The sequence below is a fragment of the Sander lucioperca genome, chromosome 7 (genome assembly GCF_008315115.2).
Source record: "Sander lucioperca isolate FBNREF2018 chromosome 7, SLUC_FBN_1.2, whole genome shotgun sequence".
Taxonomy (NCBI): Eukaryota; Metazoa; Chordata; class Actinopteri; order Perciformes; family Percidae; genus Sander; species Sander lucioperca.
Genome location: NC_050179.1, coordinates 8,068,517 through 8,092,876, shown reverse-complemented (window position 1 = coordinate 8,092,876; position 24,360 = coordinate 8,068,517). Strand labels below are relative to the sequence as shown.

At 41.3% G+C, this 24,360-nt stretch overlaps 1 protein-coding gene across 10 annotated transcripts in view; it reads right to left on the bottom strand.

Annotated features, from left to right (window-relative positions):
- LOC116038279 (CUGBP Elav-like family member 2) overlaps positions 1-24,360 on the bottom strand; it is a 31,554-nt gene that overhangs the window by 6,387 nt on the left and 807 nt on the right. For 6 of the 10 annotated variants that reach the window (XM_031282515.2, XM_031282513.2, XM_031282517.2 and 3 more), the window contains exons 2-8: positions 11,710-11,907; positions 8,567-8,649; positions 6,235-6,283; positions 5,602-5,736; positions 4,668-4,747; positions 3,354-3,515; positions 688-751 (exon numbers count right to left, since the gene is read on the bottom strand). In XM_031282515.2, coding sequence (XP_031138375.1) covers positions 688-751; positions 3,354-3,515; positions 4,668-4,747; positions 5,602-5,736; positions 6,235-6,283; positions 8,567-8,649; positions 11,710-11,907 — 771 coding nt within the window. Of the gene's footprint in view, positions 1-687; positions 752-3,353; positions 3,516-4,667; positions 4,748-5,601; positions 5,737-6,234; positions 6,284-8,566; positions 8,650-11,709; positions 11,908-13,173; positions 13,206-21,967; positions 21,973-22,312; positions 22,631-24,360 lie in introns of those variants that run through there. The other 4 variants (XM_031282520.2, XM_031282521.2, XM_031282519.2 and 1 more) reach the window with 4 other exon arrangements.

Sequence of the window (24,360 nt, the reverse complement as noted above, 5' to 3'; positions counted from 1 at the left end):
TCTGCTATCACCCATCAATCAGCTGATTAACTTCCGCAATACAGAGACAGCAGAGAAGAAATACACCGTAAAGTTGTCAGGTGGTAGTAAATGTTCAGTGTAGTGCATGAATAAATGCTGCAGTTCCTCAAGACCAACATTTGAGGCTGTGGTTCAATTGTCATGGGGTGCAACCTAGGTCTGGTCTGCTTAACAAAGTAACATTAATTACACAATAACACTTTGGCAGTGAAAAGCAGTCCTCAATTATTTGTCTTAGACATTTCTTTACCATGTCATGGAATAAGATACTTCAGTAAACAAACAAAACTGGGACCACAACAGATGACCATGTAATATCTATATTCCCATTATAGACACTACAGCTGATTATCCCTGTAATAATTTGGCCACAATTTAGCACGTTAACCATACATGGTGCAGCCATATACTAGGTTTTTACCTAATCTTGTTTAATTTCATCAATTTATGGTTATCTGCTGTTTATGTTTGTCTTTAAGCAGCCTGCACAGGCCTAGAATAACAGCACTGATTATGAATGTGCCACTGATCTGAATTTTACAGTAGTTAAAAACATGTGTGCGTCAGACAGAGTCGCAAGGTTGTTGACATGAGAAGTGTTGGCTTGTTCATTTATTGAGGATGACTTAAGAACAGTGGTCGTGACATCTGAGAGGGTGAACTCACCTCCTAGCCTCTGCATATTATTGAAACTGCCTTGGTTACTGGTAGATGTGGCCTGCTGGAGCAACTGTTGAGGACAAAGAAACAAAGACTGAATTAAAAAAATCAAATGGGGCACACTATTAGGTCTTAATTCATCAACAGTATAATCACTTGCTTGTTTTGATGAATTTCAGAACAACAAACATTTCAAGTGTTGCCATTATACAGTGAATGTGACACAAAGATTGGATAATGCAAATCAGGGTCTGTCTGCTCCAGTCCAGGAAGAGGTGGTAATGCACCTGGAGCGGTTTGGTAACGGCCACAAACGCCAGAATAATAACAACATTTGCACTTCAGCACTCCAAGCTCCGTAAGCTTGTGTCGCGTTCATTGTTGTTGTAAAATACCCTTTCAGCCATCTAGTGTTTCTTCTTTTTGTTGTTTAACAGCAAACGACTGGTGAAAAAAGTTGTTATTGGTATTACATTTCAAATCATCATTTAAATTTAACTATATGGCCATAGCAATAAACAAGCCTTAATTTAATTTAATATTTTATTTATTTTTTTGTTATTTAAGACAAAATACTAATATAGTTGCACTTTTGATCAGGAGGACACATCTGCTCTTTTGCAGTTTATATAAATAAAAGGAATATTTTTCAGTCATTTCATTCTGAAAACAATAAATAAAAATAAATTGTGAGAAAATCGTATCATGAACTTAAAATCGTGAATCGCATCAAATCGTGAGTTGAGTATATTGTTACATCCCTACACACAATTATGGTTAAACTTTGCAATTAATCCGCGGTTTACATGCATTCCGAATTGTAAGTGTTGATCCGTACAGACCGTGGTCCGTTACACCCCTAGTTGTTATATTGTGAGGTGTTAAGGTTCATGTTTGAACAGACCACGCAGTCTCAACAAAAACTGAAAAAAAGGCAGGATTTTCCCAGGCATATTTTGTATTGAATTATATTGTTAGGTGATCCTGTTTTGTTTATCTGTTTGTTAAACAGTGACAGGATGGAAATGCAGTGGCCATTTTGTTTACAATATAGACTCCCTCATAAGCAAAAAATGTTAAATATTAAAAGGTTATCAAAAAGATTAGCTTATTTTGGGGCTAGTACATAAACAGTGTGATGGTTGAGAATGTAAATAAATGAAAGGTTTACACGTTAAACTGATTCTCTTTGGCTCAGAGTAGAAATATCTTGTTTCACTCAGTTTGTGTTCTGGCTGAAGGACACATGGCACGTGACCTGCATGTGCTTACTCTGACTAGGAGCCAATGAACATGTGACTTAAACATGGACATAACATGAGCAGCTGAGCAGTTTCTGGCCGGAAAATTAGAGATAGAGGCTATTGCATGCACATTAAGTAGTGACAGGCAAAAACAGATTGAACTGACTGAGCTGCTCTTTCCATCTATCCAAATATCACGTACAATTTGATTTAAGGGAAATAAAAGGATGTTGTAGCATCAAAAGCAAACATGACATCAGGCATTAGGGTTGGGTATCGGTTGGGTATCATTTGCCCCCCCCCCCAACCCAACACATGGCTTGTTTATTGCTGGTTAAATTTAAATGATTTATTTAAAATGTAATAACAATTCTTTACAGGTCTTTAAAGTTACTATATGTACCATTTTAATGTTTCTGAAACGGTGTCATTTTTCATCTAATGATCATAAATGACCTGTAACAGCATACAAGACTAACGCTATTTTTATATAGTTTTTATTAATGCCTTTGCCCGGGTACGATTTTTCCTGCAGAGTCACAAAATGATTTACGCCAGCTAGACGGTGCTACAGAGCACACATTCTGACGGGTCACAGATTTCTTTGTAACACCAGAAAAGCCTGTGCAGCCACGTAAAAGGTAGCAGGAGATTTCTTTATATAGGCGTAATTGTATTTTAATTTTAGAAGTCACCTGTTGTAGTTATGGCTGATACTGGGGCAGGGACATCACAGAAAAAAAGGAAATTAAACAAAGAACAACTAAAAGCCAGAAGGGAAAGACCGACGACGGTCGGGCTTTTAACAGATGGAGACAATTACGGGATTGTAAATGATTCAAAACCAACCCTGAATTGGCCCTCGGGTATGCAACATGTCCATTTCATTCATAAAAAAAAAAATTTACAATGCGAGATGTGGTTGTACGCCAGTAGCCTACATTAAATTATTAATATGTAAATTAATGATTTTCTGTCGACGCAAAACATTCATCGCAACTATATGACCTCCCGGTAAAGCTAACTTAGTAATACAGCTCCATAAAGAAAAGATCCTTACGACAGCAGGTGTGGTAAAAACACTACCGCCTTTGTCCAAAGCGGCCGCTAGAATCAACACAAACTGAAAGTTACCACTAGCGACATTAAGTTATAAATAGAAAGCATTTTAAAAACATATTTTCCCCCCATTTTTATGCTGATCCAAAAATGTATCCGATCCGTGACTCAAAACCGTGATCCGATCTGTGAGTTTTGTGATCCGTTTCCACCCCTAATGACAACCACACCACCACAAAAACACCTCTCTGCTATCCGATTCCACGTATTGCCTTATATGGCTAAATTATTAATACATTTTGAAACTGAAACATGTATACATGAGTAACTGTATAGCTCTGCAGTGGTGTGTGTTTGGGCAACACTTACTGCCAGGTACTGCGGTGTGAGGGTCCCCAGGCCGGCCAGGTTTCCCCAGGTGGAGGCGCTGTTGAGCTGCTGAATCTGCTGCACTAGCTGCTGCTGCAGGCGCCGCTGCTCCTTATCTCTCTGTGTGTCGGCAAACTTCACCACCAAAGGTGAGGAACAGCCCTGAAGCAGTGAAGAGGTCAGAGACGTTAGACCGCTTCAGAAGCGCACAGAAGAATCCAGTTTATTCATCAATGCAAGGACACAGTGATTGCACGGAATTTTTCAAAAGGGTTTTCTATGCATGTTGCATTCATATCAAAGCTAACACATCTGCCATGCATAGCTGAGCCAGGCCACATTCCAAAAAGGGGCACAGGACAATGCTGCAGACAGTGAATCTTTTTAAACACTCTCAAGGAGCTGAATTGAGTTCACAGACAAGCAGACAACAAATGGAGACAAAACTTAGAAAACAGACATTCAAACAAAGATATGTCAGCAGACAGTAACAAGAAGAATGCATAACAATACACACAATCACGCAAACAGACAGTCCCATATTGTTCAGACAGACGCATGAACACGAGGCATGCGATGCAAACATATTTTGAGAGTTGAGAGCCAGACAGGGACCAGGCTGGACAGGGAAAATGGCTTCTACACCAGCAGCAACTCCCATGGCAGCTGAGAATTGGGGAGGTTATGATATGCGGGGCAATAGGTGGCAGCACCACTGAGGCCTGCGTTTAATCTGGTAGAAGGAGTGTTATGTTTGGTTGGGCTCCTAATTAGACTTGGTCTGCTGCTTCCCTGGGGAGCCTCTGACCTGCTAGCTGTCAAATTACTGCTGCTCCACTTCCACAAAGATACCATTGGCTACATGACATGGACCAAGTTTTTAAAGAAATCTAACAGAGTAGCTACTCCAGCCTGGGTTAATTCTTGTTAACTATTGATGGTGTGAGCTCTTTTTCCTGTGGTCCAAAATATAGATTGATTATGGCAGACTGTGATGGCTAGGCTCTAGAATATTATCAGAATCAATTAATGAAATGCATTTAGTTCAGGCCAAAATTAGAGAAGACAGCAATTCTCATTGTGTCCAGTTAGCTCCGGATACAGCAGCTATGTGGCAATGTTTTATTAAATTATTTTGCAGATGACAATGTAATTTTGTAATAAGCAAGAGTGGTTTTGGAAATGACTCATGCTCTGTGATGAATGGATGCCATCTGTTTGGACAGGTTCTTCATCTTTCCAACACAAGGTGGCAGCAGAATGTATGAGGGGGGAAGGGGGGAAATGAGAAATAGGTGCTAAGGGGTACAGTACCTCCATAGTCTGAGAGTGATGCATGGTTTTGATTGCATTCTGTGCCATTGCCCTGGTAGCAAATGTGACAAACGCACAGCCTGTAGGGGGGGGAACAATAGGAGAGGGGGGGAGGGAGGGAGGGACAAAAAGAAACAAAACAAGACAAAAGGTTTGGACAACTCGTTATGAACCCCAAAAAACACATTACAGTACAGAGAATGGCAACTCCCAAGCACACAGAACCACCCTCACTGGTTAGCACACGAAGAAAGAACACAACAAGGAGAACAGTAACACATATCACATGAGCACAGTGATTGACTGATTAAATTGCCACCCAAAGAGGCTTGACTATGTGGTGTCATGGTGAAACAGTCCACGTGATTACAAACATAAAACGCACACAAATACACACCGAAAGGCTTTGATTTGCTAAAAATGTGAAAAATGCAAACATTAAAGGGTGTTTAGGTTCCATTTCAAATTGAGGTTACATTGTATAAATTGACTTAAAAAAAGAAATTCATGGCCAACTGTCTCTGCTGTGAGGTCTTATCGTATACACCAACATGAGATGCAACAACAAGCTAATTCCAGCCTTTATAGAGTGTGATGAAGGAGGCGGTAAAGGAGGAGCTGAGCCGCCTGCCAGCTGAGCCCACGAACACCAGCAGCCAGCGGTTGCCAAGGCGACGGGCCATTGTGCCGGACAGCGAGTGCAGTGGCCCTTCGCTGCGAGACGTGGAGTTTAACACTGACGGGAGGATAGACTATGGGGATGGAATGGGTGCCACTGGAGGTGAATAGCACTTGATTTTGGGGGGTGGGGGGGTTGAAATGAATAAGTAGGGAGGGGCCTGTATAAATACTTGATGAGAATATGTTCTCCGCTACGCTGAAGGTGGCGGCTGTGACGCGAAGAACACTGTGCCTACGCTGAAAGCACACCTACCTCTGCTCTGACCATCTGGTCCCCGGAGAATTCGGCACTCTTCCATCTGTCCGAAAGATGCGAACATCATTCTGATCTCGTTCTCGCCGTATTTCTTTGAAACCATTCCGATGAAGAGTTTTCGGTCTTCTACCGCTGCAGAAGGATGAAAAAGAGGAAAGCTATTCAGACAAAACAATTATGGAGCTATGAAAGCGGCAGTTACATCAGGCGTTAAATTTTGCACTTCTCTTTTTCAAGCTCTCTTCTTGTCATGCTGCCACATTCAAGGTGCCAGCCTCTTGTACAAATCTCTGCAACTTGCAGCTTTGTTTTCCTCAGTGTCTACTTCTCGAAACGGATAACTATCATCCATGGTGCTCTCCTCCAGATCCTCTGTACCTGCTCCACTCTTCTCCCCTTGGTGCTTTTTAAAGCCCTTAATCCTCCTAACCCCCGACACTATATAGAAATTGCGTATTGCTGCACATTCCCTGAACTAAGTTCCTCTCCGGCCTTTATCTGGCATTAAACAGAGTCATAATCCAGCCCTAGTCTTTTTAAAATCGTATACTACATTCATCTTGGCTAAATCTAAAAAGATTTTTCCTCAACAGACATCATCTCTGTACTCTCTCTTCCTATTTCACTTACCACTTGTTTTCTCACTGTCAGCGGGTTTCATCTGAATGGGATGATGCATCTGGGGGAAAAAAAGGTAAAGAAATGGTTAACACCGCACCTGTCACCATTATAAACTATGCAGGTGATTGGCCTTGTTATCTCTCATCACAAGAGTCTCATGTCTTCACACACATATCCATCTTCAAGCATTCCTCTCTGCCTCTTGTTTTGTTCTCTCACTCAAAACACCATCATTCCTTACCACTGCCAGATTCAGGAGGAAGTGTCTGAGTTGATGGCAGGGATCGAATTCTCCAGTATCAAATTTCACTTCTAGCTGTAGTGCAGACTTCTGATGGAACTTATTGATTCTTCCTGTCAACATCCCTCATCTTCTTTAGAACAATTTTACAGATATAGTTGACAAGCAAGCCAGTTCTGTATGGCTTTCAAATGTACAGTAAGTCTATGTTTTTGATTAAATATTATAGCACATACAATTAGAACAAGGTGTGGCAAATCTGAGCTGTGTGAAATCTCATTTGAGACAGCCTAACATCTCTGAACATGGCACTTTTTCTGAAGCTGTGTTCATTATGCGAGAAAGTGCTTTAGGATGTGTCATTTAATTTCATCTAATAAACACATTTGTCCAAGGCGACTCACAGAACTTCAAGTGAATACATTTTTAGCACATTTTACCTTCCACGTGACATGAAAAAGAATAAATAAATCTAGCCATGAGATGCTTCAGCAGGCTGTGCTTATGAAAAGTGGTTGGTTTGTTTTTGACAAGCACTAAATAAAACAAGCAGACAGATGGCCTGCTCAGTATGGATATTGGCTAACGTCACTGACCAAGGAGAGCGAGACACAGAAAGGAGAGAAAACAGGAACAGAATCAAGCTTTTCCACTGTTAAGCCAACCAAACTCAGTCACCTGCAGTCAATGCCAGTAACTGTATGATCGGGTACTGGGATTCAGGAGCTGAGCTGTTAGACCACACTTTATTTGAAATGTCTGGCTGATTGATAGTCATCCAGTAAAGAGAGCTGGGCCAGTATACTCAGCCTGCTACACTCATTTATCAACCCAATTTCAATATTTACCTGTAACCTCACTGACAGTGGCTCTATTTTCAATAGACTGTGCTATTGATTTAATCGACGGCTGGAGTTGTTAGTTATTGATTTAATTGACGGCTGGAGGTGTTTGTTATTGATTTAATTGATTGGAAGGGAGTATTTTAGAACAGTGTATAGACAGGGAAGATTTGAGGCGGTTTAAAGCCTACTACACACCGAGCCAATAATCGGCCGTCGGACAGCTTGGCGAGGTTAGTGACTCGAGTCTGTTCGGTGTGTTCTGTGCCATCGTCCGTCCGAGGGGCTGTCGGCCTTCATTTTGGCCAATTTGACATGTATAATCGGCGGGCCGGGCACTGCCGGCAGTCGGATTCAAATGACCCATCTGATTGGTAGAGTGCTAACCTGGAAACGGGGAGCGGAATGAGCGTGACTAGAGCATGGCCTATTTCTCGCTTAAAATGTTTTCAGAAACACGTTTCGGTGAATTATTTTAGTAAAATATGAGATCGTATTCTGAACAAGCCGCCATGACAGTCTGTCTTTGAATTTCCAGAGAAACCAGACCCAGGTGACGCGTTCATCCAATCAGCTACTGGTATTCCTTTTTGGGCGACAATACAGATTAGCGCCGCCTGCTGTTATGGAGATGTATTACGTCTTGACGCTTTGGTGTGTTCCAAGGTACTTTTTTGACCAACTCGGTGGCTGATCAGTCCAACTGCCTTTTCTGCCGAGGGTCGGCCGTCTGGTCGGTGTGTCTGGGCCTTAACAAGCAATTGCACTTATTCCAGTTGACCGGGCTTTATCTCTAGATAAATTAGGTAAGGAATTAAGAGACCATACTCCCTCTCATCAGGCTTCACTGTTAAAAATACTTCAACTCGCCTCCTTTTATACCGCCAACTTTGAAAAAATAAAAATGTAGATGTGCATCAATGATTCATGAAGACAAGCATTGATAATTTGTTCCACTTTGTGGCGATCGGGTCCTGTGCTTCAGTGAATAACCTGCTGCCTGGTCAAGCACACTTTACCTGATACCTGCATGTATATGTGTGTGTGTAGGGTCAGCAGTCTTATCAATTCAGTGTGTTAAGAATCAGGGCAGTCCTCCGTGTGATGTTAGTGCATAGTGGGAACCAAGATATTTTTCAGGCCAGGCAGGCGTTCAGTGAGCCGAGAGCTCATTATCGGCCAGCACACAGCTCACAGCCTGCACCAGGGATGTTGAGGGGCTCAGCAGCTAAAAGCAGCCCATACTGTGCTTACTCACCCCACTTAAAGTCTTTATGTTGTGCAATGCATTCTGGGCCTCCAGTGCAGCTTTTCTTGTATAAAAAGTTACAAAACAGCATCCTGCAGAGAGAAACAGGGACAAACAATGGGTGGGGGGAGGAGACAAAAACAGCATTAAAAACACAGCGCATACAGACCGTAAATGCAATGCCACGACTGCTGCAGAGCAGGAAAGAAGCTAAACGGATGAGTGTATGTTCTCCGCATATCACATGTTAGAAAAACATGTGACAGGATATTCTTAGCGCCAACAGATAGATGGTGCACACAGCTCATGTAGGAGCTTGAGTAATGAGATAGGTGAAGGCTGCTGTGTGACATGGCCAAAGTGACCACAGGTCACTGTCAGGAGGAATTGATGCACAGTCCGCAGGTCAACACAGCCCGGGCATGCCAGGGCACAGTGCCAACACATAAACACATCAGAGAGTGGTGTCGCATTACATAAGAATTTATATATATACAGGAAGCATGAAAACAGCACAAAGCGACAAGAGAGAGCAGAAGTGAAAGCACGGATGAGGAATCATGGGAGGAGAGAGGAGGTGGGGGAGGGGGATGAAGAAAATAAGAGCTAGGGAGGAGAAAAAAAAAAAAGCCTCTCATCCTTCCGTCCCAGCAGACCGCCAGTGGCGTTCCAGCCTGTCAGTTTCACTGGGTTGGGGAAGTGGAGCACTGCAGCGTCTCTGACCTACATAGTGTGTATTATGCTGTTACTGGAGCTCCCAGGCCGCAGGGAGGGCTGTTGAACTCCAATATGCATTGAGCTGCTCTCTTCTCTCACAACCAGCTGAGCTCTCCCTTTCTTTGCTGCTTAGCCCTGCCTCCGATTTACCGGAGCTAAATAAACCATCCAGAGAGGCGTGATAGTTATCAGATGATTTTTTCATGGCCTGCGGTAGACGTGACCTAAAAACACGCAAATCTGATGGCTCCTCTGAAGATCTGTGGCACAGTAAACAACCAAAATGGAAGTGGGATTACAGCAATTTCCACAAACAAAAGCTAGATTAAGACATAAGAAGGGGGTGAAGGGTGTATTATCTGCCACTACTTCTCCCAGTAGGAGTAGGACTACTGGGAAAGGAGGACGGCAGTGAAATTGATGGGCGTGGGGGTGCTGCTGCAACATATTCACTTCACACAGGCTGAGTGAGCCAAAGAACTCTGTGATCAGGCCCGATTATCTATTAGAATACATTAACATTGCATTAACATGTCAATAGGCCATCACAGCTGACACTCCACATAGAACTGGGGAGGGCTCTGCTAAAAAAAGGGGGCTTTGAAGTCTTCAGCCTCCCAATGAACTGCACAGTGTTGGCTGTATGTCCACACACACACACACACACACACACACACACACACACACACACACACACACACACACACCACCCTGGAGATTTTCTATTATACCTTTGAACACACTCAGGATTATTTGGTCACATTAGATGTGTGTTTCTTTGTAAAAAAAGATCATGTGAATCAAATGCTGTCCTGGTCACAGGGTGTGTTGCCATAGGGCCTTGACATACTAAATGCTATTTTTGGCCAAATAATTACAGTTAAGTGAGGAACCCTGAGATCTAAATCCAGAGGTTCCTTTTTGCACATTCCATGAAGATTCAGAAAATTATACTGCTAATCACTTAAAAAGACATCTGATTTATTTACACAGACAACACAGTTGTCATGTTATAATTTGCTGCTGTAGACTGACATTTGAATGCTGGAAAAAAGACAGAGGGCGTATAAGCGCCAGAAAGGCAAGATGTCTCCAAGTAGCAGCGTTGTTGTCAGCATGCCTTTCACTTGTAAAAGAAGAAAGGGTGGAGGACTGACTGCGCTAAATGGGTAAAATCACTGATTCACTTGGTTGAACAGCCAGTCAAGCAACACTCGCTCTCAGACGGCCACCACTACGATTATACAGACTCAATCAGTGGAACAGAGGCTTATATTATAAATAATGCCAATGATTCTGGAACAGCTCAAGTAGTATGGCCAACGGTTGGCCAGAGTCCTTTAATGACGGCCAAACGGCTCCGGACGACTTGGTGCGTCAGGGCCGTGAAACCACTGGTAGCCCAAAACAGGCTCCATTTAGACGCGGAGTCCAGCATCAAACAGGGTCCCACCACATTAAAACCCCAGAGTGGATTAGTGCATTTACCCATAGTGAGTCATCCAGCCATCAAGGGAATTGAAATTTGGGTAATGTTGTAAACCCAGGACAGTTACAGCAGGGAAACAGTCGCTTACTTTAGTCACCTGCAGTTAGTTACAGGAGACTGAGCACTTCCAATGGCACTCTGCATACAGCAGGTATCCACTTTACCATCTCTTCTAATTGGAACCTAAACTGAATCGTTCAAACTCAAGCTCCATTTCTAAAAAAGGTAAGAGCATCAATAGATGTCTTAATGAAACATTGCAGTTGTGAAACACTTCCTTCATACAATGCTGCTTTTAAGCCAGCACAGCAAAAGTAAATTGAAAAGAATATTCCTATAATGCAGGGTTATGAAAAAAAGTGTGTTAGTTTTTAACCCTTAAACAAAAGACTATTGAATCATCTCATCTGTAAGCACAAACCCAGCTGCATGGCGTGTGCAGACAAGCAATGCTGTGCGCTGCCTAAGGGGATTGTGCTGAAATGTAATGGTGGATGACGTGGCAATAACAGGGTTTTGTGTATAGTGCTTGACCACTAAAAGCAAGGCAAATACAGGTAGAGGACAACGGTGGCCATATACAGGTCTAAGTTTTTTGACGGTAACAAACCAGTATTTAGATCTGCCAATTTATTACGATTCTAACAAATAAAATAAACAATGTATATTTTAAATGAAACAGATCATTTACTCTATAAAATATAAAGATCATCAACATTCTATGACAAGTTACAAGACCCCAAAATGTCTTAAGACTGCTTACATACCAAGACCCAAAAAAACTTAAAATCTTCTCTTCCTGTAATATGAAATGGAATGATCCAAGAAACTGAACAAAATAACGGATTATCAATTGTAAACAGTGCAATTCCTGTTAATCGGTTAATCCAACTAATTAATTAAAATGAAATTAATTTTATAAAATAATTTAGTGCTCTGACCGTACCTTTGCTCTGAGGGGGATTCTGGGTGCGATCACGTAGGATGTTGATCTGGTGCACAGGTCCAAAGGGCTCAAAAAGCTCTTTAAGTTCTGTTTCTGACCAGGACCGCGGGATCTGTCCCACAAACATCTTGATGGAGTCTAGGTCAGGCTGGTCCAATTGCTCAAGCGACCCGTTCATCTTGCTGCCGTTGCCGTTGCTAAGAGAAACAAAAGAAATCTGTTATTAGTATACTAGGGTCCAAAATATTTTGTTAATCACAAATCCATTTTAACAAACTGTATTGTTGCTGCCACACACTGTCAAATACTTAGTAACGTTCTAAATTATTGTCAGAAAGATTTACAATGCATTTGTCTCCTAAAAACAGCTAAATCAAGAAGGCAGTTTCATAGCCATCTTAAACCAATTGTGATTCTTTGGGCAGTGGATGGTAAGAGTTGTCGGTTGAAAATTAGCACCAGCCATCAGCCAAATGCTGGTTAATTATGCAAGTGGCTGCTAGATTTGCTTCACTCGCCAGCCAAAAAAACATTGGTAATCTATTGAGTCACCGTGGCAGGTGGACAAAAATATTAATTTCCAACCCAGATTTAAGTAATTTCAGGTGAGCGAACGACAATTTTAATAAATCAAGCTTTGCATTTTCCTTAACCTAAATCCTAAAAAAAAAAAAAAATTGCTGATAATCAATTATTTGAAAGTTATGAGACTCTTGTTGGCTTGTTTGCTAATCAGCCTGCTCGGAGGAGGATTGTCATTAGTCATCATCACTGTGCAAGCAGACTGTGTATATGAAACCAATAACCCAAACATACTGAATTGAGGCAAAATTGTGATTTATTAGATGGGACAGAGTTTGTGTCTATGGATTTTCGTAACTAATTTGTATGTGCTTCGATTCATTTTTATATATTTCAAATACTAGTACTACCAAGGAGTCAAATAGTTTATAGAGCATTTCAATGAAGTAGATGCTGAAACAATATATTGTTTACAATAATGGATGGTGCAATAACTCTGATTGCATAGTCAACAACGTATCGAGTAACAATCTGGGTGTTAGGGGGTTAGTAGAGCAATGATAGAGATGAGTGAAATACTAAATCGAGCCATTTTCCTTTGAGGCAAGCCTTAGGGACAGAGAATCAATACCCACCAGTGTACCTAAGACTACAGCACCTTTGTCTCACTCACTCACAAATATTCCCTGACAGGTGCAGAGGTCCTGGAAACCAGGAATGAGGCAGGGGCTACAGCCATCCATGGATGTCAAGGCAGAGAAATCATGCTAAGCATAAAGCATCATTCCCAATACACAATCTAGTGCCACAGAGGACTACAACACAATATGTGTAGACTATGGTACAAACGATGTCTGATACACACACAGTACCAAAATTCTTAAAATTGTAAAAGGAGGGACTGACAAAAAAAATACACTAAAAACAATATCTTACACAGACCTTTGGACACGAGCCATCCATCTCTTACAAATTGAGCCCAGTCGTTCCGCAGAAACACCAAACTCCTTGAGGGACCTAAATGACATGCTAACAAATCACACTTCAGTTCTTGTTCTTCTGAAATCCAACTCCACACCTCAGTTTGAATGGTTTTTTTTTCCCCTGGAGGTTGTCAATACATTTGAATGATGAGATATAAACAGTAAAAAAAAAATAATAATAATAAAAAAGCTCCAGTGAAACAAAAGCCTCTCTCCACCAAAAAGAGGTGAGTGCCCCCCTCCCACCAGCTCCGGCAGCTAAAAGGAAAACAGCACTGCAGAGCTCTAAACCTACAAAAATCACTGTTTGCAGACAGGGATTTTGCGGTACATCTCCTTCTCAGGCGCTTTGGCGATGGTACAGAGAGTAACCTACAGCTTCTTCACCACAGCAGGGGAACAATCACATATTGTTCGCCCATGCTGGAGAACACTATTCACCGTTCCTCTACAGCACAATGGGCCAAGTCAGAGAGATGCTTTGGAACACATCGAAGGCTACGTCTGCTAAGGCCACAGCACTGGTGGGTGACACCATTTATCCAGTTTAGCCACTAGCATGCGGACGCCATTTTGCTGAGGGCCCTTTGATGAAATCTCACTGACAAAACCGCAAACCTCACTTGAAAAACTGTATTTGTGTCACAGCATTCAAAAACATGAAGGCTTAAAATCAACTCCCTTTGACAGTGTCTCCTAAACATTCATTGAACGCACAAGCTCCCTGCAGCTGCACACTGTCTTTTCAGCTTAAGAGACTGTTAAAGAGAAATGTAACTGCAGATTTTATATATATATATTATATATATATATATATATATATATATATATATATGCCAAACATTATGGAAGAGCATTTCACATTGCTGTCGTTAATGAATAGTTATACATTTTGGGAAATATGCCTCTCTTTCTTGAGTGTTAGAAGACAAGATTTACACCACTCTCATATCTGTAGGTAAAATATGAAGCAAGTGGCCAGTTACCTTAGCACAAAGACTAGAAATAGGGGGAAACAGCTTGCCTAACTCGATAAGAAACCAAATAATCATTCCCCAAATGTTGAAACATTCCTTTAAAAGGGCTAGTAATTAACTATGGCTAGACATGCTAGCTAAGCTACCAGAAGGTAACAGCTGCACGGATCAGTATCTGCCAGTAGCATGTCAGTTTTAAGTGACACCTGCTGACATTAAGTAGTATCAGTGGAACTAGAGTGTTAAGCTGCATAATGTCATGTCAATACAGCAGAGTTAATACTTCAGTAGAAATTAGTTTTCAATGAAAACGGTAGACAATGGGTTCAGTGTAGGGCTGTCAATCGATTAAAAAAATTAATCTAATTACAGACTGTGATTAATTAATCGAAATGAATCGCATACATAATTAACGGTGCCTGAACCGATACTTTTTAAGAAAGTAAAAAAGAAAAAAAAAGAAAACAAAGGGTACTAAACAACAGTTGGTGACATTAAAGAACGGCTTGTTTATTGCTAAGGCCATATGGTCAAAATTAAATGATTTAATAACAATGTATAACAATAACTTATTTCACTAGTAAATTGCTGTTGAACGACAAAAACAACCACCGAGGACATTTACAATAACTTCAAGCTGTAGTTTACCAGTTTCATTGAACGCACCGTCTGTGTTGTTTTTCCGACAGCAGCTCGGCAGCTGCAGATTGTTACATCCCGCTGTTGAGTAACAGTCCTCTACAATAAAACACAGTCAAACTTTACACCGTTCAGCGTTAGCTGTCAGCATTGTAACCGTGTTTAATCCAGCTACTAGCTAGCGGTAGGCTAACGTTAGCTGCTGTCGAGTATAGTGTTAACTAGCTAGCGGTAGGCTAACGTTAGCTGCTGTCAGTATAGTGTTAACTAGCGTCACGTGCAGCGGTGTTTGTGTTGCCTGTATCGTCTTCAGAGCACCAGAGAGAACTGCAGACATATCAGTGGCACCAGATTTCGGTAGCCAGAGTTGGCAGGAAGAAGATTTTAGGAAGTAAATGTTCCAGTTAATGATCCAGGCAGCACATTCTCGTCTCCCTCCTTCATTTCACAGTCGAATGGTGGCTAGAACGGCTCCGGGTCAAACGTCAATATGGAATGGATTAATCTGCGTTATTTTTTTAAACGCGTTATTTTTTCTCAGATGAATTAATCGAAATGAACGCGTTATTTTGACAGCCCTAGTTCAGTGATGTCAGAGTAATCAGGACCAATGCTGTTAGTACTTTGTTTTTTTTAAATGTATTTTTTCAAATATTTAAGCACAATTGAAATTTCATTCACCTCTCTTGTATTGGGGTGACACCTGAGATCTCAAGATGGACATTGTATCTCAAAAACTGACAAAATGTAACCAATGCTATCTGTATGACTTAATACCACTAGGTATTTTCAGCTATATACATATAGCAGCCGTGCACCGCTGTGGAAGTAGAGTGTCGAATTTTCAGTGAGGATCAAATACAGTTTTTGAGCAACTGAAATCAATTTCATTAATAGTACATTTCAGTTTAACATTTTAATTTAGTTCCAAACTAATACATTCAATTTCAAATTATTCCATTCAGATTTTCAATTAAATTATTCAAGATAGCCAATTCAAATATAACTAATTCAAATTCAGTTTCTAGTGACACGTCTGCCCATAAAAGAGCCATCGTATCCACATTAGCAACTTTTCCTCCTCACTGATCTTATCATTCACCCCTGCTTCAGATTAAATATTTTATTAAAAAAAAAAAAAAAGGCACAAACAAGAAATGTTGGCACATCATTGATAAGGGTACTAACTCAAAAAATATAACTATGTCAACACTGCCCAGTTCTGCTCCCTACACCACCCGACAGAGTGCTCCGAGACAGGAGCGATGAAGTCTTTTGCTGAGCTTCCACAAACAGCCCTGCGATGTGGCAGCTCATCGAGCTTCAAGACACCCTGCAGCAGCTGACGAGTCCTTCAGAGCCAAAGCCATGACAGTTGCATGCTTACTGCTGCACCACCCATAAAAACAGGTGATTTATCTGGACCATGTGTCTGTCCTGTTGGTGAGCTCTGACCGCGCAAGTATGCCAGCGACACCTTTGCTATGCCCATAATAGAAAGCCAGCCAATTTGCCTAGTAATGTACAAGATTTTGAAAGCTCAGCATTGGGTGTTTGGACATTACTCAACCCTAAACCATCAGGGGTCACAGCAGCAACACATGTCACATGATTTTCTTTTGTACCGCTGATGGAAAGTAATATTTGTAGTCAGATTAAAAACCCTTGCTTGCTATAATTGTATTTTAATAATTACTAGCCATTCATGAATGTTATTTGCTACTCAATTAACCTATCACAATGTTGCTTTAATTAAAAATATTGAGCGAACAAGTCTTGTTAGGGCAACGTTATACATAATGCTGAGTCTCTTCCTGTTTTGAGTAATATAATAAAACTTCTTTGCCTTGGGCTGTTTTGGCAACCAGCAGCACACGGCTGTCATGCTTATTGGGGACAAAAAAAAGAGTCAAAGATCACATGGACACACGTAATGCTTCTGAGAAAAGAGGAAATTCAGTTGACTGAAACAGCTGTTTGCAAGTAATACCCTAAAAAAAAAAAAAAGGAGTTGCTTCTTTCAGGAAACCAGTGGCCTCATAAGCTGATTCAACGAGACACAGAAGCCTCTAATGCCATGGTAATATCTTTGACAGCTGTCAAGCAGTACATGAAGGCTCTTTCTTCTAGTTCCATCTATTTTCTATTACTACAAAAAGAGGCAGAACATCCTTTGACAGGTTGAATAAAAGGTTTAACACGTTTGGCATAAAAATAACCTCATGACAGGCTTGGAGTTGTAACTTAAATGGTCACAGAAAACAGCAGCAGGATTTACATAACATTTGCAGTAGGATCCATGAGGAAGAATCACTCAAGACTCGTGGCCCAGGTTTGAAAGAACAAATGAAAACCAAGGATGGATGTCGCTTGAGGCCAGAAAGCAGAAATATGAGGCCTGTGTTATTTGATTTCCATACCAAGTGGTCGACCCTAATCAGCACATTGTGGTTCTGATGAGAAGTTAGTAAGATATTTTCCTCCTGGCATTAACTCCAATTCAGCTCAATATGGCCTGATTTCATTGTTGCATTTCCCCTGATGAAGACAGACGTGTTCAGTCAGCCTCTGAATGGCCTGCATGTTAACAGACGGCCAGCATCTGACGACAAGGCCCGCCCCATTAACTCCATAATCACATTAAGCATCACTGGCGGTTACGAATGACGTTACTAAAGCAAAGCTCGTGTGAACGAGCAGTCACACATCCAACTAAATATTGAATTCAAATCTTCAGGTGGAGCTCACCGGAGCAGGCAACAGCCTTACTAATGCATCTCAACTTAATAGACAAACTTCTCACTAAAAGCAGCAATTACACTTGATTACTTTGACAGTGTGCTTACTGCCCTGACTTAATCATTAGCGGTGTCACGATTTCAAATCGAAAATCTATCGAAATGAGCTTTCAATTTCGACTATTGAAATCTAAAGCAGGATCAGCAATTCCCACCGTTTTCTTTTCTCTCCACCCCTGCCTACTTGCGAATGTCCAAAGAAAGAAACAAGAGACACAGCATAGCTTACTGGCTGGTAGCATGCAGCTAAAGACACCGAGTAACTGCCAGATTCAGAGATAACGGAGAAACAGAAATGGAAAATCCTCCCGTTTCCCTTAAGTCACTGGTGTGGCAAACAAACAAAGGTAGGGCGTGTGGGCTCAGACGGGACTTTGTTCATGTTCACCTCGTCAAACTAATGGTGCATTCAATTAAACTTGTTCATTTTGAGAAACTGTTGTAAAGTACCCTTCTACCATCTAGTGGCTCTTATTGTGGCATTTCCGTCACTGCATTTTTTTTATCAAAAATTAAATCAAATAGCGACCTTAAAAATCGAAAGTCAAATCGCATTGTGGATTTGGAGAATCGTGACACCCCTATCAGTAGGGGTGGTACGGTTCATGAAAAAACATCTGAACCGCTTGGTTCGGAGTGTGTGTGCGTTGCACGGTTCGTCAGTACACTGTTAATGTGCACCAACCACTTACTGCCGTAGTGCCCACTATCAACACCTATTAAAAACACTTACTGGAAACGACCATAGACAGTATATAAACGACAAGGGGGATGAGCGTGACGAACGCAACACATGGCAGCTGATTGGACGAACGCGTCACGTGGTTCTTGCTGCTCCCGAATTTCAAAACAGACTCTAATGCCGTCTCATTCTGAATACGATCTCATATTTTACGAAAATAGTTCACCGAAAAGTGTTTCTGAAAACATTTTAAGCGAGAAATAGGCCTTACAGTTGCTGAATCTGTGTTTTTTTGATCGACACAGGTCAGTTTAAAAGATTTGTCAGATTTTGAGAGGCGCCAAGCCGACTCCTCAGGTGGAGTGTGGAGTGCTGCAGGTCACGTCACATGCAGAAATGGTAAGTGGGAGAGATAAGGAAGGCTGCCCGGAGTTGGAGGATGCGCTAGCGTCGTGTATATAGTCTGGTGTGTGGGAACATTTTGGATTTCATGTTACCTATGATGACAGCGGAAATAAAACAATAGATCTAACTGCCACTGTGTGCATGTATTGTGCAACATGCATTCAATATGCTAATTTTAGCTATAAATCATATGCTGAAGTATATTTCTGGAGTGTTAAAGATTAAAAGAAAAAATAACAAGAACCGTACATAACCGAAAACCGTGATACGAACCTAACCGTGGATTTTGTGAACCGTACCACCCCTACCTATCAGTCATCCATTACCCTAACCATACCCTAATAGGCAACAAAACATCTTCAATACAAAACTCCATTAGGTCTGTGCAATTAATCAAATTTTGATTTCGGCTTCCAACGATCACAAAAACAATGTAATCGAGAAAAACGATTACTGATTTCTGACAGGAAGCTTTTTGCTCCAGAAAGCCACCAATCTAAAAGAGAGGTTCTCTTGTTGTCACATCTCTTCAATCCATTAGTGCTACTCTTGACTTGTCCACTCAGGAAGCACTTTTCTATTCAACTTCATGTGTACTGCAGACACTGACTTGTAGGTCACGAGCATGATGACCTGAACAGTGAATAATCTTGAAAATATTATACTAACTGATATCCAATTTTAGAATCATAAGCTCAGACATGCCATAGCTTATTTCGCTGATTTAACATGTGTAGACTTTGTTAATAACTAAACCGCCGCACAGTACTGACAAATACATGGACATGATGGGTGCATCTGGTCTTATGTAACCCTTACCCACAATATCTGTTTGCTAAGCTTGCAGAGGAATTTGTTCAACCTTCGATCACACCGCACTACATAGACGTATTTATGAGCATTCCAAGGCTGTGTATGTAGCTCCAGGACAGCCAGTCGTGTAATTATTGCAGCACCAAGGTAGCAACAGGAGCAGAGAAACAGGTGACAGGCCAGATCAGAGCCTTCCTACTCTTAAGGCCCTGACCCACCAAGGCGACTGTCGACCAAGTTAGGCCGATGGTGAGCGACTGTCGCCCTAGTTTGTGCGGTATGTCCCGCACCATCACCACCTCTGCCTTTTCCCTCCAGGAAAAAAGTCTGATGTGCTGAACAGACAATCCATCTGATTGGCTGTTTTGCTTGAAAACGGTAGCGAGGAAAGCTAACAACGGACTGTGAGAGGGCACACAGAAGGCTCTTCACATTTTTATCTTATCTGATCAATCCAATACACAGAGCTGTCCAAAAAAAAAAAGGTTCAAGCGATTGAAATATCTATTTTTGCACATTATGACCATAAGATGGCAAACGTTGGCCTATGATACATAACTACTTGTGTATGTATATTTATTTCAACATAAACATGTCTTTCAAAAGATCTCTACATACCTACACATTACAAAATAAACTAGCGTTAATAAACGATTACCCTTTAACGTTACAGTGAAATTGAATATAAAGACCGTAATAGACCTACCTCTCTCTGCACCGTCTGTACCACTAAACAATTAGCGTGCAAGCATAGCTATTTCCTTGCACGCATGCAATGCGAATGTCCATGGTACTTGGCCGTCGGCTGTAGTCTCTGCTGTGTGTTCCAGTGCTAATTTTCGGTCAAGACAAAGGCGACATGAGGCAGTCGGCCTTCGTCGCCACTAGTTCCTGGCCGACGGCTTGGTGTGTCGGGGCCTTTAGCCTTCAACATCTAGCTGCATGGCACCCCCACCACCCTCATAGTGAGCAGAACCGCTGGCCCAGGCAGCCCTCAGACCATGTGCCAAGATCCTACACTTTGCACAGATCAACAGCTCCCAACCACAACAAAAGGGATCACTGTGACACTTATCTTACTGATCCAGCACCATGGATGTGTTGGCTGCCAAAGGATCACACTTAAGTCACTAACTGTCAACAATCAGGGGGATAAATCAATCAAATACAGCTGGAAGAAAGTCTAATCACTACCTCACCATCTCAAGTCCAACAGATGAGAAATTCTTCACAGAATATCCTGTGAAAAAGTGTGAAATATACACACACAAAAGAAAATCAAACCATTCATTATATACAGGCACCCATTACTTTCCTCAAGCAGCAAATCCTTACATTTGTTAAGTTGGAACTAGGTTGGTATTTAATTTATTTTTCTGCCACACAGTAGAACAAAATTAAGGGTAAAGGATGGAAAATACACATCAAGAACTGACCTTGCTGCCATTCATGTCAACCACACTGATAAAGACAAACTTTAAAAATTTGTTTGGAGAAATACTGTTACAAAAATAACTGTTTGATCGCGACATTTCCTTAAGTGTAAGATCGTTGAAATAAAAAAGGACCAGGCCTATTTTACTGTCAAATATAAGACAGCACTCCTGAAAATGTAACCATTTAAATTTTAAACAAACAGTCTTGTAAAAGCAGGCTGTAGTTTTGGAAATGTTCTTTGTCAAGCAGGGTTAGCTGGCGTTATGTCTAAAGGACAGTTAGTTTCTCAAAACAATTACTTAGTATCTCAAGCTAATGAGAAACTTTATATGCCAAGTTTTTTTTTTATTTTTATTTTTATTTTTTATAAATACTAGCTAACTCATTCGATTGACTTACATGATCATGTTTTGATCACATCGGTGGAAAAGAGCATTCATACTTTTGTGTACGTACCCTGTCACAAGATGTCCATTAATGGCTCAATAATGTAGCAAAGCACGTGTTTTCTGCCGTTAAGTAAGCACTCTACATTCAACATGGACGGAAGCACCACAGCCTATGAGGTGCAGCTAACGATGATAGCTAGCACAGATGAACTGGGAGTGCGCCAGGCAAGCCGAGCTAATAGCCCGTGTGCTGCCTACAAACAAGCTTATTCTACTGTTGAGCTTTAGTCAATGAAACTAAAAACAAACATACCAGGTCGGCAACACATTATTAGCAAACTTTACGTCAACTTAACACGGTAACTAAACTCACTTCCCTTTAACACGTAACAGTTACCGTTTCGATCGAGCATACGTCAACGTAAGTTAAACACGTCCATTTGCAACTAACTAAACAAGACGGTGGTGCCGTGTGTGTACAAGTAAAGTAACACAGACAAGCCGGGTTGTTATTAAAAGCTAATCGATGCTGTTTTCCTAGACTGATACCGAAACGAGTGATCTCCGGAAGCACATGTCACTTGACTATTGTAGGGCGCCTAGTATCCGATTCCGTTGCTAGCAAACTGCGTTTTGTTCCAGTCACTTCGAGTAATATGGCGTTAGCCCAAACCATGTGTGCTCAGTGGTAGTTAGGCCTCGTGTTGAATTTACTTTACCGACTCCTGTTGAGGATACTTCCCTTATTATCCAAGTTAGACAAACTACTTTAACTCCAGGTAAAGGTAGCGCCACTGCTCGTATGATTAGCAACGTTAGCATCCCAGTTAAGCTAACGGTAGCTAACTCCAACTCGCCCTGAGCTGTGTTGTTTCTATCTAAAAAACACTCACAAATGTTTGCGCTGCTAACACAGAGAGACGGAAATGCAACGTAGATCGTTAGTTGGATTACTTACACGGTGTCGCTCGAAGCCATTAACCGACTTTCGGCCAGAGGGTGGAAATCCAGGTTGTACGCCGAAGTCATACTGAAAACAACGTCTATCTAACAATGAGAAGCGACGTCCGCTCACTCGCAAGAGGCTCAACTCCTGCGACGAGACGGCAACAAGACGAAGCAGAACAGGTGCAGGGAGGGGGCGTCTTCTTCAAAACTGCATAAGAGAGCGGGCACCGATATCCGCCTTATTCCTTCCTCCCAATTTCTCTCTCGTCCCCGATTGAAATAAATTCAGACAAGCCGCTGTCACACTGCACACCGAGCTGCAGCAAACCAGAGGCGTGGCCTTTTCAACAAAAGTCTGAAACCATGCTGCCTACTGCTGCTTCTCGGCGCCTCTACCCCGATGTAAAATTATTATAATAATAATGTCCCCATAGGGACTGGCACGTGGTCTTCTATAGAGAGTTTAGTGACCTATTTGTAGTTTATGATGTTTTATCTGGTGTGGCATCACTATTTATATTCTTTTAATGACTGATATTCTGCAGCCTTTTCAGAAAAATGGCACATTATAAGAATCAGACCCAGTCCAGCTGTATTTGTTAGTCTGTGAGTGAGTCAGGGATCTTATGATTAGAGAGCAATTTAAATATAGAACCCATTATTATTAAGGTTAATGATGCTGCTCCTGATTCCATATTATCTCAGTCCAATACAGGCACCTGCTTTTTTTTGGATTACACAAATAAGTAAGACTATGTACAGCTTGTTTATTGCCTGTAGGTCCATAAATCTTTTTATCAGTCAAAGTGAGATGGTTAAAATGCAGTTTTTCTTGCTGTCGTGCTTTTCCCCAGGGTCATAGGTCATGTTCCTCTTTGTGCTGGGCTGTTGTTTCCCTGGGGGAGGGGAAGCTTATCTTCTTTTGTTGTGTTGGACTTGTAGGGCGAGGCCTCTCCACTTGGGGGGAAAAGTAGGGGGGCCATTTGCCAAAGCAGAGAGGCAGGGGGGCTAGCTTAATTATCAAATAATTCTTTATTGCTCCAGCAGCTGCACAATCCAAAAATATTATTCATAGCGAGTGTTAAGAAACATCCCATTTATGAAATCCGATTTAATCCTTGTATCCATAGCAATTTCAAGGCAACTTGGCACCAGTGCAGAGTATGCTCTATTAAACAGTGCCTAAAAGAGGTTTGTATGCATAATGTGATATGCGACCTATTTTACCATATACATGCAGAAGAGCCCACTTTGCAACATGCATTAAGCTTGAGGGGCTGCTATAAAAAGATTCTAAACCTCTCTGGAGAATCAGGTTTCATTAAAATGGAGGAAAAATACAATAATGTCATTCCATCTGCAGCATCCACATATTTCCTTTGACTCAATTAGATCTCAGGGGATCTTATTGAATAGATTTGTTATAAGAGGAGCAGGATTCTTGTAAAGAGCAGCTCATGTTACTCTCGTGGGTATGTAAATTATATACAGTACTGCTTTCTGTACAGTTAATAATGCAATTGCACAAGTTTATGCGTCTCCTTGTCTTTTCTTAGAGATGTTTGTTGGAGTGAAATCCAGAGGCAGATGCCTAGTTGCTAGCACTTTCTAATACTAGCCTTCTATTCTTAATCTCACATTATTACTACTGTAATCCTATCATAATCCTCCACATGTACCATGCTTTTGTTGTTTACATCAAATGTTTTTCTCTCATGCAGTGGAGCTAAAGTCCCACTCATTCACCCATCATCCTTATCATCATCCCGCATTTAAATTTGCACCCCTTCTTGACAAACTGCATGGTGTAAAAATAGGCAAGCTTCAAACCCAAATTGGACACATTTTCTCCGCTTTGCCTTTTGTGGAAGCATTTGCAGAATGGCGACCAACTAAAGGGCTTAAAATGGAGAGAGAGAACTTCATCTTATCATGCTTTCTAAAGGAAATCTACTGGGTCAAGATGTACTAAGCACGCATGATAACGTTGCCTTATCATCAGGGACCAGTTCCTCTAAATGAATGCAAATTCCAAGATGGATGTACTTGTTCCTTGTT